The sequence below is a fragment of the Phalacrocorax carbo genome, chromosome 3 (genome assembly GCF_963921805.1).
Source record: "Phalacrocorax carbo chromosome 3, bPhaCar2.1, whole genome shotgun sequence".
Taxonomy (NCBI): domain Eukaryota; kingdom Metazoa; phylum Chordata; class Aves; order Suliformes; family Phalacrocoracidae; genus Phalacrocorax; species Phalacrocorax carbo.
Window position 1 is genome coordinate 45269662 of NC_087515.1, and position 13521 is coordinate 45283182.

The 13521-nt window shown below is 37.1% G+C and overlaps 1 protein-coding gene across 14 annotated transcripts in view; it reads right to left on the bottom strand.

Moving 5' to 3' along the window:
* The window catches only part of SPTLC3 (serine palmitoyltransferase long chain base subunit 3), a 303012-nt gene that overhangs the window by 49074 nt on the left and 240417 nt on the right, over positions 1-13521 (bottom strand). For 13 of the 14 annotated variants that reach the window (XM_064446775.1, XM_064446764.1, XM_064446765.1 and 10 more), the window contains 3 exons: positions 6929-7120; positions 5249-5403; positions 4170-4318 (listed from right to left, as the gene is read on the bottom strand). In XM_064446775.1, the coding sequence (XP_064302845.1) occupies positions 4170-4318; positions 5249-5403; positions 6929-7120 (496 nt within the window). The remainder of the gene's footprint in view (positions 1-4169; positions 4319-5248; positions 5404-6928; positions 7121-13521) is intronic. The other variant, XM_064446778.1, reaches the window with a different exon arrangement.

The following is a 13521-nucleotide window of genomic DNA, read 5'->3' on the forward strand; positions in this document are numbered from 1 at the left end:
TATCAGTTCTTTTGCCTTCTGCCAACTGTCTGCAAACAACCACTTTCACACATTCACCCAAGCTACTGCTCTTAGAAGACATGTCCCAAGCATATGTGCAACTCTTTCTTCTTGATCTCTTTTAAGTGTCTTCCTTCAAGGCGTTTTTAATCCTAATGTCCTCAGAAACACTGAAAAGAGCCAGGTTACTGCTTCATTAGTTCCTTATATGCTACCTCTATCAGAAATACTCCCCAACAATATAAAAATATGAGTATGTGCACGTTCCTGATTCAGGGCAAATTTGTATGATCACTTGCAAGTGCACGGGTCCGGTATTCATGATTGTACAGCAATGGCCATAGGCATATAAGTAATAATATAAATTAATACTAAACAACTAATTACATAAAATAATGCTAAACAACTAGTATTAGAGGCACTGCGCCACACAAAAGGTCCCTTTTGCCCATAATCCTTCATCTGACAGTGGTCTTGTTTTGATGTCTGAGGACGAATGAAAGCAGGACAAGCATACATACAGTAGTATCCCAGCTTCTAACTAATTTCAGCATAAGGACATCCTGAATCAGATAATAGTTCTGGTATTTCTAGTAACTATCAATGATCTCTCTGTATGTGGCCAGCATTCCCTAGAATGCTAGGGAGTGTAAAGTTTTAGCATCTGCACCCTACTTTGCAATGAGTTCCTCGGGTCTGCCAGCCTCCAGTGTGAAAAGCTGCCTCCTGTATTTAGATGGAAGCCTTCTACCAACTTCTTACAATACCCCGTAGATCTTGTAGTGGAAGAGGCAATAAACAGCCAACCCTGACCACTCTTCCATGCCACACATAATTTTGAAGATTTCTCAGATTTCCCCCTTTAGGCTCTTTTGAGCCAGATATCACAAATTTCTGACAGCTGAAGACAGCTAGCTCAATAGTTCTTAATCAGAAGCTGTTGGAGGCCTTGGATGATCCTTTTTGCCCTTCTCTGACACTTTCCAGTTCTGCTAAATGTTTTTGACCAGAATTGCATGGAGTACTCAAGAGGACAGCAAACCACATCTTTATGCAGTAGGATACTGAGGTTCTATGGTTGGCTTTCTGTTCACTTCCTAATAATTTCTAGTATTTGATTTGCCTTCTGACCACTGAACAATTAAGCTAATGTTTTCATGAAATGACCACTTACAACCCCAAAATCTTGCTCCTAACAGATAATAGTTAGCTTGGTCTTAAAAAAAGAAAAATATATTTCTTTCAGACTGGAAGTCCCCCAAGAGCCTAAAGAATGGGTCTTAAATGACACAGTTATGTTAATAAAGTGAGTATTATTATAATTTTAAAAAAAGCATGGAATTTAAAATGGAGTGAAAAGCCTTAAATCTTTCATGGAGGACAAATCTAGGAAGACCAGCCAGTTTCCAGTGCTTTTGTGCTTAAACAGGAACGTCTGTTCAAGTGGCATGTGTGTTATTATTTTAGAGAAAGCATGAACAGGGCTTTACAGTTTTCACTCAAGTTAATTTCTGAACTATGTTTACACACAGGCTTAAGTTACTTTTCTGGGAATGTAAAATAACTATTTTACATTTAGCAAGGTTTAGCTTCACTAGGTTTCCTTAATAAAACACAGTTTTGCAAAGATATAAACCACCATGTTAAAATATCCATATTAAGTTACTCTGAGAGCAAACTACCTGCAACAACATTCTGATAGGACAGCATTTTACACCCACTCCACAGCCTGCACAGTTATAAGAGGAGTTTACACAGAAGACCACAAAGGACAGTTTTACCATCATGTATTCTTTCAAATATCACTCACGTTAATTTTATTTGTTTCTTCTTTGTTTTTCCCTCTCTCTGAAATCTTCTCAAAGTAGTGGAATGACCCTTCTCAAAAAAGAGAGACTATCACTGCTTTGAGACAGATCTTGGTAAAACCCCAAACATGCCAGACACTTAAAACGCACACAAGCAGGACACTATTTTCAAAGTCAATTAGCTTGAAATTATAAATATGTTCAAGTGCTGCCTTGGATTAGGACCGCACAGACAATTTATAGCCTTGGCTTCTACAGATCACTTCATTTTTACTTCAAATCACTTTAGCTCAGCCACACGATAACAACACAAGTTTTGAAAAGTTATCTGCCCATGAATAAAACCATTCTGTTCTATTTTTTTAAGATGAAGATGGTGAATGTTCGTTAAAAAAGGTAAAGACCTTTCATACAGACCCTTCCCTACCTCTCTCTTGAAAGTGTATGTCTATATATATTTAACTCAGATAGACTTTTTCAAATCTGCTCACCTGTGAACCAGAATAGAGCTGAAGCAGCACAAGGGGGTAAAGGAAAAACACCCAACTCTTAAGAAGCTATTTCCTTAGGTTGTTTGTACAGTTCTTGGTAGTAGACAGACTCCAACAGAGCCAGGGCCAATGAAGTAACCATTGCTCAGTACTGCTCTGTGGAGCAAACTCTCTCTTCCCTGACTACACAAGCACAGGCTCTCTGTTAGCTGCCCAGGGCAAAATGCTAAGCCAGATCTTAACACCCTACTTTCCTGTTTTAATAAGTCTTGATGTCCAAGCTGCTCTCTGAAATGCAGTCCCTAAATGACTGATATTGATGAGAAACTGTACAATGTTCTTTTTTTGTAGCCCATTCTTGCACTGCGAATGCCTGAATGAAGTTCCTGGGGCTATCTGTTGTGAAAGCAATTAGAATGAGTCTAAAACTTTGCTCAATCTGTCAAGATAACTGAGTACTGCACAGGAGTTCAGATGAAGAGAAAATCCTAGAAATCTGTATACATTGGCTCTCAAAACAGACTAGATGAAGTTAACTAATAAGGTTTTTAATATTTGAAGGGAGAATCAATCTTTTAATAAGGGTTTTTTTCTGAGAATAAGTTGAAGTTATGCAAGCCTTCCACATAAACAATTCCACAAAAGAAAAAGGATGAGGAACTCCAGGCATAATCTTTGACATACTGAAAACAACTTGAAATGTTCTCAATCAAAACAGAATCCAAGAGAAAAAGACAGAGAAATGTTCCTTTAAGTGACTAGTAAATGTTCCTTTAGGTGACTAGTAATGGTGACCACTTTCAAGCATGCAATTCGGGTTAAACAATGTACTGCCGTCACCAGATGGGTCACCTACAAAAGGAAAGCAGAGTCAATCTGTAAACCCTCTCTGAGTGGGGTCGCTGACATATTTATTATCGGCAAATCAAACCATGATGATAAGAAGCAGATGACAAAGTTAGCATTATTTTTTTTTGTCTGAAAATGAGACTTTAAATAAAAAAATAAATACAACATTTTTACTGTAAGATTTCTGGAGAAAAAGAGAGTTTGCTTTGAGAGATACAAAATGAAAATTTTTCAGGTTGCTGGATTAGGGAAAGGAAAAAAAAAGTCTATACAAGACTTCTCTATGCTGGGAAGCCTACCTTTTTTTTTCTTTTGATAGCTCCCAAGTAAAATAAAGCCTGAAGAGAATCCACCCCTTGCATTTCTATGGCTCAAAATTGTTTTCTCTGAAATACAGGCTGATTGCACCATTGGGAACGCAAGTCTGTGTGTGAAAATACACAACTAAAGATAACACTACATGCAGCCTACAGACCTAAAAAGCAAAAAATCGTGAAGGACATACAACCCAAAAAAGTCAGATGGAGCCTTCCTGAATTTATACCTTAAAGGCACACTAGAAATTTTTATTTTGTGCCCATTTATGTCTCATAATACATTAAAATTTATTCTTAGAACATGGGATTTAAAAAAATATATATAAAAGCTCATTTGACTAATCAGAACACTGTACGTGGTAATCAATATAAATCTGCGATGAAATTAAATTTGCCCTAGAACAATTCTTGAAGTCTCAATGCTTATTTTACTACTTTTAAAAAATAAGCCTGTTACTTCAATCACTAAAAATCCCAGGCCACTATATGATACATTTGGTTTTGCTTTTCCAAAAATCAATAACATTTTTCCTTTTAAAAAAATCCTTATGTGATAATGAACAAAGCACAGCAGCACTTTTAATAGTGAAACAAGTAATTGTTGATGTGACTACAATTCTCTACGCATCCAATTCCTTCAAGATACCTGTAAGAAAAACCATATAGTTACAGAAACTTTGGTGGCCACCTAGATGTTTACTCACCCATTTCTTGTCTGGTACTGCAGATTCCTGTCCCATATTTTTGTAGCTCTCTGGTCACAGTTTTCAAAGCATTAACATCTGTTTCTGCAAAGCCGAGGTAGTTATAAGAACCCATATTGATTACATTCTTGATAGTCCTTCCTGTAAACCTATAATTAAAGCAAATTTTAAACAGTGGTGCAACTTGCCCTCCAACCCTAAACAAAAAGAAAAGAGAAAACCTCAACATTTTCCTGCCATATTTTATTCCACTGTCAAATTCCTATTTGGGAATTTACAATCCTCATACTTCAGCATCCCAGGAGCTTTTCCAGCCTTTCTGTTTTCCTGACTAAATATTGCATCTTGCTTAGAATGTTTTCCAGATACCAAGCTGTAAGGTGGCAATGTACTGGTATTAGGTGAATGGGTGCTTTTATGGATTTAAAGAAACAAACCAGACTCAGACTTTATTTAAGGAACTACTCTATTTTTTCAAGCAAATTGTCAACAACTTCCACAAAAGCATCAGTGTTCACTCACATGCAGGAATTAAACAGGAGGAAAATACTGTGGGAAATACATTCTCAATAAGCTGAAATATAGTCAACCTACACATTGTCTATGTGGTGAATTTCCATATTGATTTAATTCAGTAACAGTTGCGATACACTGAAAACTTCAAGCTATAAACTGCTTAAAACTCACTGCCAGAGACTCACTATGAAAGTAAGAAGCTGCGTTTATGCAATGCAAGAAATTATGTTTTAAATCCTAACCAAGGGATACAACAAATTTCGTTGTAATATTCTGAATAAAGGTCTGTTGTTATAAATGAAGCGTAAGCAGTCTTACTTGTGCTGACACAGCCAAAAAAACCCTGTTTGTGATAGCGTTCAGTCCTTTCCATACTGCATTTCCAAACAATATTCAGTAGAAAGGGGAAAGATTATCAGCATGGTACTGATAGAAAAAAAATAGGCTGATGTATATTAGTCAGGGATCTAGGTATGAGGGGCTAGATATAACTTTCTGCGCTTTGTAGATGTATTAAGAGTATTCTTATGAAGCTCACAGCTGCAGAGTGTAAGCTGACTCACCTAAACGTCCAGTTGTAATCATCTGTAACGCGTTCCATGAGGTCAAACTGTGGCCCTGGGACACTGCAAATTGGACGATTCCAGTTATCCCGTATTCTCATGTAGAGGTTCCTGGTGTAAAAATTCTCAAAATCTTGATAAAGTGGCACAAAATCCTGGTTGGAAAACATGCACAGGGTTATATTACTAGGAAAATGTCTGCTTCTGTACTCAAGTCATTCCCATTAAAAAGGAAAAAATAATTCATTAGTAAACAGAAAGCTATAACAGCCACATGTTCCTATGTTACAAACAGCTCCAATCCGCAAATATCTTACTTTCATTCCCTTGAAAGACAGTGTTGGCTTTTTTAGGGTCTTTTTTTGTTTTTTAATGGTCAGCAAGGTCGCCTACTTCTCCAGTTCAATATTCTTTCACTTGGAGAAGCTAAATGCTTCAAACCAAGCATTTTGCTATGTGCAGAGCAGATTGTAAAACTAGGATAAACAACTCATTCATTTTCATGAAATGCTGGATACATTAGATTAAAGCTAGTCCAATTTAATTGATCTGGCATTATTGGCCTAGACTGGAGATGCAAATGGCCAGTTAAGGCAACTAGTTTGGTTGACAATTAATTTCTATCTATGAATTTTACTTGGAAATTAAATTAAAAGAAAGGTATGGAACCTAAACAAAAATTTTATATGAAACAGTAATATAGTCATATTAGACACTGGATGCAATAGACTGATAAAATAATATGGCATGTAGTTACATATGCAGGAGACTGGAGAATTATATGAACACATAATCCACGGTGGATGGCAAAAACATTTAACTGCACGTCCAGAATCCAAATAGTTCAACAAATGGCCAAATCATGAAGCAAACTGAAAAGGATATTCCATGAGAATGCTGATAAAAAGACTGCACAGTGATAGTTCATTAAGTAGTGCACGTATCTTTGAAAAGCCAAAAAAGGAAACAATTTCAGGAATTTTATTTGTGAGAGGAACAGTAAGACTATTTGTATTTTTCCTCCATTATGCCAGGTGTTACTGTAAATGATGGCTCAAACTGAGCAGAGAAGCAGGAGCAACAAAAAAACCTAAACAAATTTAGACAGCAATTGAGCTTGCTGAGGTGCAAGTTTGACTTAGAACTATGTGGGAATGAAGAATTTCTAAGTCAGGACTCACAAGAATTCAGGCTACATTCACTTTGTCCTGGGACAATGATTCCTGAGTGCTCTGTGACCAGCAGTTCAGCAAACATAAGTCAGCAGGTACAAAGATGTTAGCACTGCTTATGACTATGAAGGACAAAGTAAGACAGACAGATGGGACAAAGGAAAATCAGGGTTTGAGTGACCTGGAGAGGTGATATATGTAACATGAGGCATTTCTTAGCTTTCTTTTTCTGTTGATTGACCTAATACACTGAGATTCGATTTTGCTGAGAGTATTCTGACACTCTTAGAACAAAGAGAACATCTCTCTGGGTGAAAATTATGATTTTACATATATATAGGTACATATTCATACATGTGTTAAACTATACTGCAGTGTGCCATTCCTCATCACTATGCAATGTTCTCTAAGATGAAAGTTGTTTGCCTTATTACTTCAGTAGGTTGCACATAATGTGCAAGCAGGGCAAGATTCAGCTGTGGATACATGATGTCTTTTTCATACATACTTTTTGTTGTTCTCTTTCTTCAGCAATGTTACGTTTTTCTAGTCCCCAGGCTCTCATAAAATCTCGCAGGTAGCCAAATATTGTTCCCACTCCAAAACCCAGGAATGTAAGAACAGCGACATACATTGGTGCCTGTTCAAATTGCTCAATAAATGTTTTTTTGTAGACAGTTCCATTTGATATGCCATTCTGCTGAAAATATAGAACAGAAACTTGTAATTAATACATTTCACCTCATCAAAGCTTAGACCTTGAGGCAAATCTTTTCTCTAATGTACCACAAATTAGGAGAAACATTTAGACGTCATACTGTATCAGCTGACACAACCTATACCTGAAGAGAAGGACCTTTAACACTGCAGTTGTTCCTGACCACTACAAGTATCTTCCATTTTCTCTCCTCTCCACCAATGTTGTCAACTGCAGGTCTCTTCAACACCACTCCCTTGTCTATTTTGAAACATGTGAAACTTGTGAAAGATTGGCAACATATTGTTGTGTAATTGGACAATTATTTCAAAGGTGATTAAATGGAAACCACAATACTCTGTTCTTGCAAGACAGAGTTATAAAAAGGGAAGGGCAACATTAAATACTCACCTACACTGTGCCTGACTCTGCTTCTGGAAGTCTTGTGCAACCCATTGCACCAACTAACCTATATACAACAAATCCTGTCTAAAATACAGCACCTTTACCATGATGTTCCTCAGATCTGAGGAAGTATCCAAAACAGCTGTGAACCCAGCCTTCTATTTCCGTTCTGATTTCACAAATGCTTTTAATCATATTTTCAGTGACTTCCTCCATACCTCTAAGGGTACTTTTATTTTCAAATTTTCAAATAAAAGAAGCTAAGTGTCTCAGTTGCAATCTTCTCAAAACAACTTATATTCAGTATACCACTTTGGAAGAGTGGTAACGCCCTTATTTCTGCAAAATATGATGGCATCTAGAGTTACTGTCTAGTAGCAGCCAACCTGCCAATTCAAAAATAACACAATGTAATCCAGAAAATATAGTGCCCTCTGTAAAAAAGAAAAAAAAGGACACATGAAATAAAGTTTTGAGTATTATAAAGCAAGAATATCAACATATGAAGAAATACCATTAACGCAGTGCTGCCTGAGGGATAGATGAGCTGAAAAAAGTAGATTATCTATTTATGTAATGCAGCAAGCTGAAATACAATAGGCTTGAAGTCATATTAAGAACAACTGCAAATTTACTTCACTTGTCAGACCTAGAGTATTATTGATCTTCATGCTGCATGCCTTTATCCTCAAAAGATTTTGATTTTAGTATAACTTGCTGTCCAATCCTGGATTCACAAAGTGTTTTGGTTTTTTTTTTTGGGGGTGGGGGGGTGGGGGGGTGGGAGGAGAGGAAAAAAAAAAAAAAGGTGTTGGGCACCTGACAGAATATAAAGATTTTGAAGAAAATACTAATAGGAAAAAAATACTGCTAGGGCTGAACAGAAACACATTTAGGCTTTGGAAAGACTTATTTCCCTATGAGGGAGAAGGAATGCAGGGATGGCTCTCACCATGTGAGGGTAGACCTTTGAAGTAATGCTACACATGCACTCCTACCTCATTTGCTCTTTTAGGGCAACCTATTTACCATTAAAAACATTTTATGAGGATGAGTTAAATACATGGTCAAATCATATTACACATGAGCCACAAGTGCTGTGTGCACACAGCAATGAGATACAGTATTTCATCAAGGATTAAACTCAGTCATATTACCTTACATTTGCCATGAGCTAAGAGCATACTTGTGGTCATCTATGACAATTCAATTGACAGGGTAGCTTGTCAAGCTGTGATGATGTGATAATGCACCCTGAACCCAGGAGAGAATTAGCATGCTGATTCTATCACTTTTTTTAAAGAAACACTTTGTTATTATATACCTTATTAGTCAAGGAGTGGGGAAGCTCATATCTGACTCCTGCATTACGAAACTCTTCTTCAGCAATAAAACTCTTCTGTTGTGACACTCTCACTTCAGCTGCTACTGTTCTATGCAGTCAGTATGACATACGTATTTACACATGAAACCACTGTCACCTACTTAATACAAACAGCTAGTAGTAAACGGCATCAATAGTAGTGAAATACTAAGAATGTGGAGTCAGACTGTGACCCATATTCTCCAGTCTATGAATGATGAAAACCCAGAGTCTTCAAACAGCCCAGGGTTAGTACAAGGCTGGGAGAACAAATGCAAAAAAACTACAGTGAAAATGCAAAAAAATAACAGTGACGTCTTCTCTAAAAACTAAAGTAAGGAAAACAAAGAGCATTTCATCCATCCCTAGAGTCCCACAGGAAAGTAGAGAAAGAGTCTCAGAATTGGAATAACCAAAACAAGAAGATTTGCTGCTTCTGGAGAGTGGTAACGTGGATGCTTTTGTGCAGCACTTCAAATCCAAGCACTGGGGTACGGGTGACTGACTGAACATCATGAGGAAGTTCAACAATTTCAGCTAACCTAAATGGTCAGTGGTTGAATGGTTAATTGCCATTTTGCATTACATTAGTGTTGACTTTTTACATGTTATCACAGAGTTTTATTTGAGAAGAAAGTGGTGGAATTGGAGGCTGTGCATTCAGAGCACCTCCACAGTGAAGACAGATGCACCTAAGCTTTTGCTGGCACCAAAATCAAATACAGCAGAACTACAGATGCCTGAAATGATTCAGAGCTCACTAGTTACATACTAGATGCACTGCTGAACTGTACTCTCACAAGTATATTATTACCTGTAATAACACCTGTAGTAGACAGTACAGTTTCTATTTCCATATGTCAACTGTAGCAGTCCTAAGTAGCAGATGATTCATCAAAGATTCTAAAAACAAAAATAGAGACTGATACTTTCCTCAGTATTTTCTCCCAACTTCCAGCAATTGGTGGCTTTGAAATTTTATGAGCCTGAGATTGTGTTATCACATTCAGCAGTCACTGGGGTCTAACTATGAATTTGGTCATCATTTTTGAACACACAAATACTGTGATAATGAATTGTGAGTTCTGATAATTGATTTAATCTGTAAAAAAATATTTCCTTTTTTATTATAACATTGCCTGATAATTTCATTTGACAATTTACTTTGACCATTGTGGTCTGTTCAGCTTTCTTACTCAACCAATTATACAACGCATAATTTTCTGCACTTAAATGACCTCTGCCTTGACCCTTGACTTGTCTCTTCCTAAGCTAAAGAATCTTAATCTATTTAAATCTAGTCTAGCTTAGTGTCTTTGTCCTTACACAGATTTAAAAACTAAAAAATAATAATAAAAATCTGTATTTTAATGCTCAACTTTCTCTTCACTCTGCAAAGTTCAGTAATACCTTTTTGAGATGCAGAAGAAGAGAATTAAAATTGCATACAACACTTGAGGGCACAGTATGGATTTATACATCTGCAAATGATGCTTTGTTTATTGTCTGTTGCTTTTTTTAAAAGATTGCTAACTTCTATTTGCCTTCTTGCCACAGTTCACAGTTTCAGAAACATCTCTTATGATTACAATATAGCCTTCCTTAGTTGCAGTAAATAGCTAATTTAGAGCACACTGTTATTTGTGCGTTCCTAGAATCATTTCCCCCTCTGATTCATTCATTGATTTTTACTTAGTGACCTCAATTTTGTCTACGGTTTTATCAGCATTACACACTACCAACAAGAACTTGCTGCAATGCTTGTTGTCCAGAGCTAATTTTTCACTAGCCTGAAGAATTCAGTATTGTCAATACATATTGCCACCTATTCTTCCTCGCCCCTTTTTCCAGACCATTAGTGAAAATGTGAGAGAGCACATGTCCAGTAAGAGATCCCTGGGGGACACCATTCCCTGCATGTCCCTGGTCACTTTTCAAAAATTGTATCTTATTTGTAACACCCCATTTCTCTTGCAAAAAGGCCAACTTAAACCCCAGCCCAGAGTGACTCAGCAATTTTATGCTTGGCGTCCTTTAAAAATCTTGAGTGAATACCCATTGTGATATGCTAATCCACTTTTTATTGGATTGTTTTAAAAATTCTGCTGGCATTCCAAATCAAAATAGATTCTCAGTAGTCTGCCACAGAGTAAGTGTTCTTTCCGGGCACAAATGCAAGGAATCCACTAAAGCAACGTAAAGACACCTAATACACAAAGGCTACAGATTAAATTTAAAATGAATGGATGTTTTGCCATAGAGCTTGACAAATCTAGGATTTCATTGACTTCTCAGAAACCAAAAGCACAATTAGGATATGCAACCTTTGTGTGTTGAGTCTCTTCTCAGCTTATTAGATCACGCTGTCTTGTATTCTCTTCATACCAAAGATCATACTGGCAGCTCAGCCTCATAACTCTGTAGCACATAGTTACAGAGAACCCGTGTCAACAGATTTGGCAGTCGCCTTAAACCACAGCTGCAAATTGGTTTCCAGTGAGACACACAGAGCAAGAAAATTCCTAGGCAAGATTTTGATGCCAAGGAAGTCAACAGGAGTGATGTCATTGCAGTAAAGTCAATTTTAAGTGCAATACTTTTTAGATCCCCATATTCTGCAGTACTTAACTATTTGTTCATATTGCCCTTAAAGCAAGGAGAGAAATTTTCATTGCATTTAGGTCCTGCAGCCTCTGGAATAGTGCTAGCTGGCATGAGCCAGATTTGTATCAAGGGGAGAACTAAGAATTGAACAGCGTGCACATCATGTCACAGTACTAAACCTCTGTGCTGGCCCTGATTAATTTAGTAGCAAAGAGGTAGCCACTTATGCTGGCATAAATTAGGAGCAAACCTGTGTGAGTGGAGTTGCAGCAAGGAAACCGAGACCCAGAAAATCATGTTTTCATGCAAGTCTGTTCTGTAGAGACAATATAACCTCTAAAGAAATCCAAAAATCCCAATCTGCTTTTTGAAATCTCTCTTTAATTAAATATTTTTGAGCTACTGTGACCACTTCCAGTATAGCAGCAGTAGGTGCAAACAGCTATATCCTTGAAATAAAACTACTGAGAGAATAATACAGACTTTGTCTTTAAATACAAGTCTCCCACTAAGAATAAAATCTGTTCCAAAAGGGGAAGAAACTTTATTTTACTCTTCCTCAGTTTAAGAAGAAAGTTCATCTGTTTCTCGATCAGATTTTACCAGTGCAAGCTGACTGATCTACATAAAGCTTTCAAGACAGATACCTATATGAAGAGATAGGTGTTGAAAACTGTACCAAGCGATAGCCATGTTTGATTAGTACTGCCAAATTTCAAGAAGACATTGAAATCTTGAGCAAATTAGGAGGACAGTGCATTGCTACAGCTAAACATAGACAGGAGAACAGACTGATAATCACTGATGCAACATCTGATTGCTTGCAGATGATTTGGTTCTACACAGATGTTTCCTCCCTAACAGGAGGAGAAAAGCATCTGGGACAAGACCCTAAATGTAGGTGATTTCAGATGTCCATGGGGGTATGTGAGACAGCCACATGGGGATGACAGGACCTATGAAGGCCCATACCCATCTGGAGCAGAAGCTGAAGATGGAGGTACTATATGGGGTCCCATTTTAGCTGTGAGAAGGGTACAGTCCAGCTGAATCCCACCCAGGGCTTGCCACTGGACAGTCACAGTTTGGAGTGGCTGGTGTGCAATTCTGTTCCCTATGGATCATTGTCACTGGAAGGCTGGATCTCAAAGAATAAAACTGTCGGGTTCCATGCAAACTCACTAGGTTGACTGCCATAATTACACGTTTTCCCAAACCCACCATACTTAGGCATTCATTAGACACTGGGGGATTCTTAATGATTGTATGCAGTCCCCAGGAAAAGAAAAAAGGAAACAGAAATATAGAAATCAGAAATTTCTTAAGATGAATATACTATTGACATGAATTGAGATTACAAGTCTCTTCAGTTTCTGGCAATGATATGCTTTACTTTAAATATGTGGTTCCTTTTCTGTTACAATACATTTCATATCTTACAGGCTCAAGTTTCTAAAATGTAAACCAAAAACAGCTACATGGGGAATTTATAGCTTACTGAGCTATACAGACAAGACTTAAATTAAAAATAGTTATGAAACTTATACATCTATAAGGTGCTAAAATGAAGGTCACAGCCTCTTGCAATGTGACAAAGCCTCAGGAAAGTACAATCTTCACACAACACAAACTATAAATAGCAACCCAGCCAAAAAAAATTTAGTTCTTATTACTGTGTGTCTGCAGAATCCTTGTTTAGACTGATTATTGATTTCTGCTGAAGTTTCAAGAAAAAATATATATCTGGTATTAAGGCAACCAATAAGGACTAGGAGTAAAATTTCCAAGACTGTACAGAAGGTTTAGGAAATATAAGAAGCCTTTAGAATAACTTAGGAATCCATGTGCTATTGAACTTGCCAGAGATTTAGAATTTAACAACTCAGGAACTCTGAAAAGTTTGCTCCCTGTAAACAGTATTAACTGCTGCTTGTTCTGTTCTTCTACTTGAAGTTTGTATGAAGATTGGGTCCTTTTTCACAAGCACGAGAGAATGTTTTTGATTTGTTAATCAACTGTCATCTAATTACTG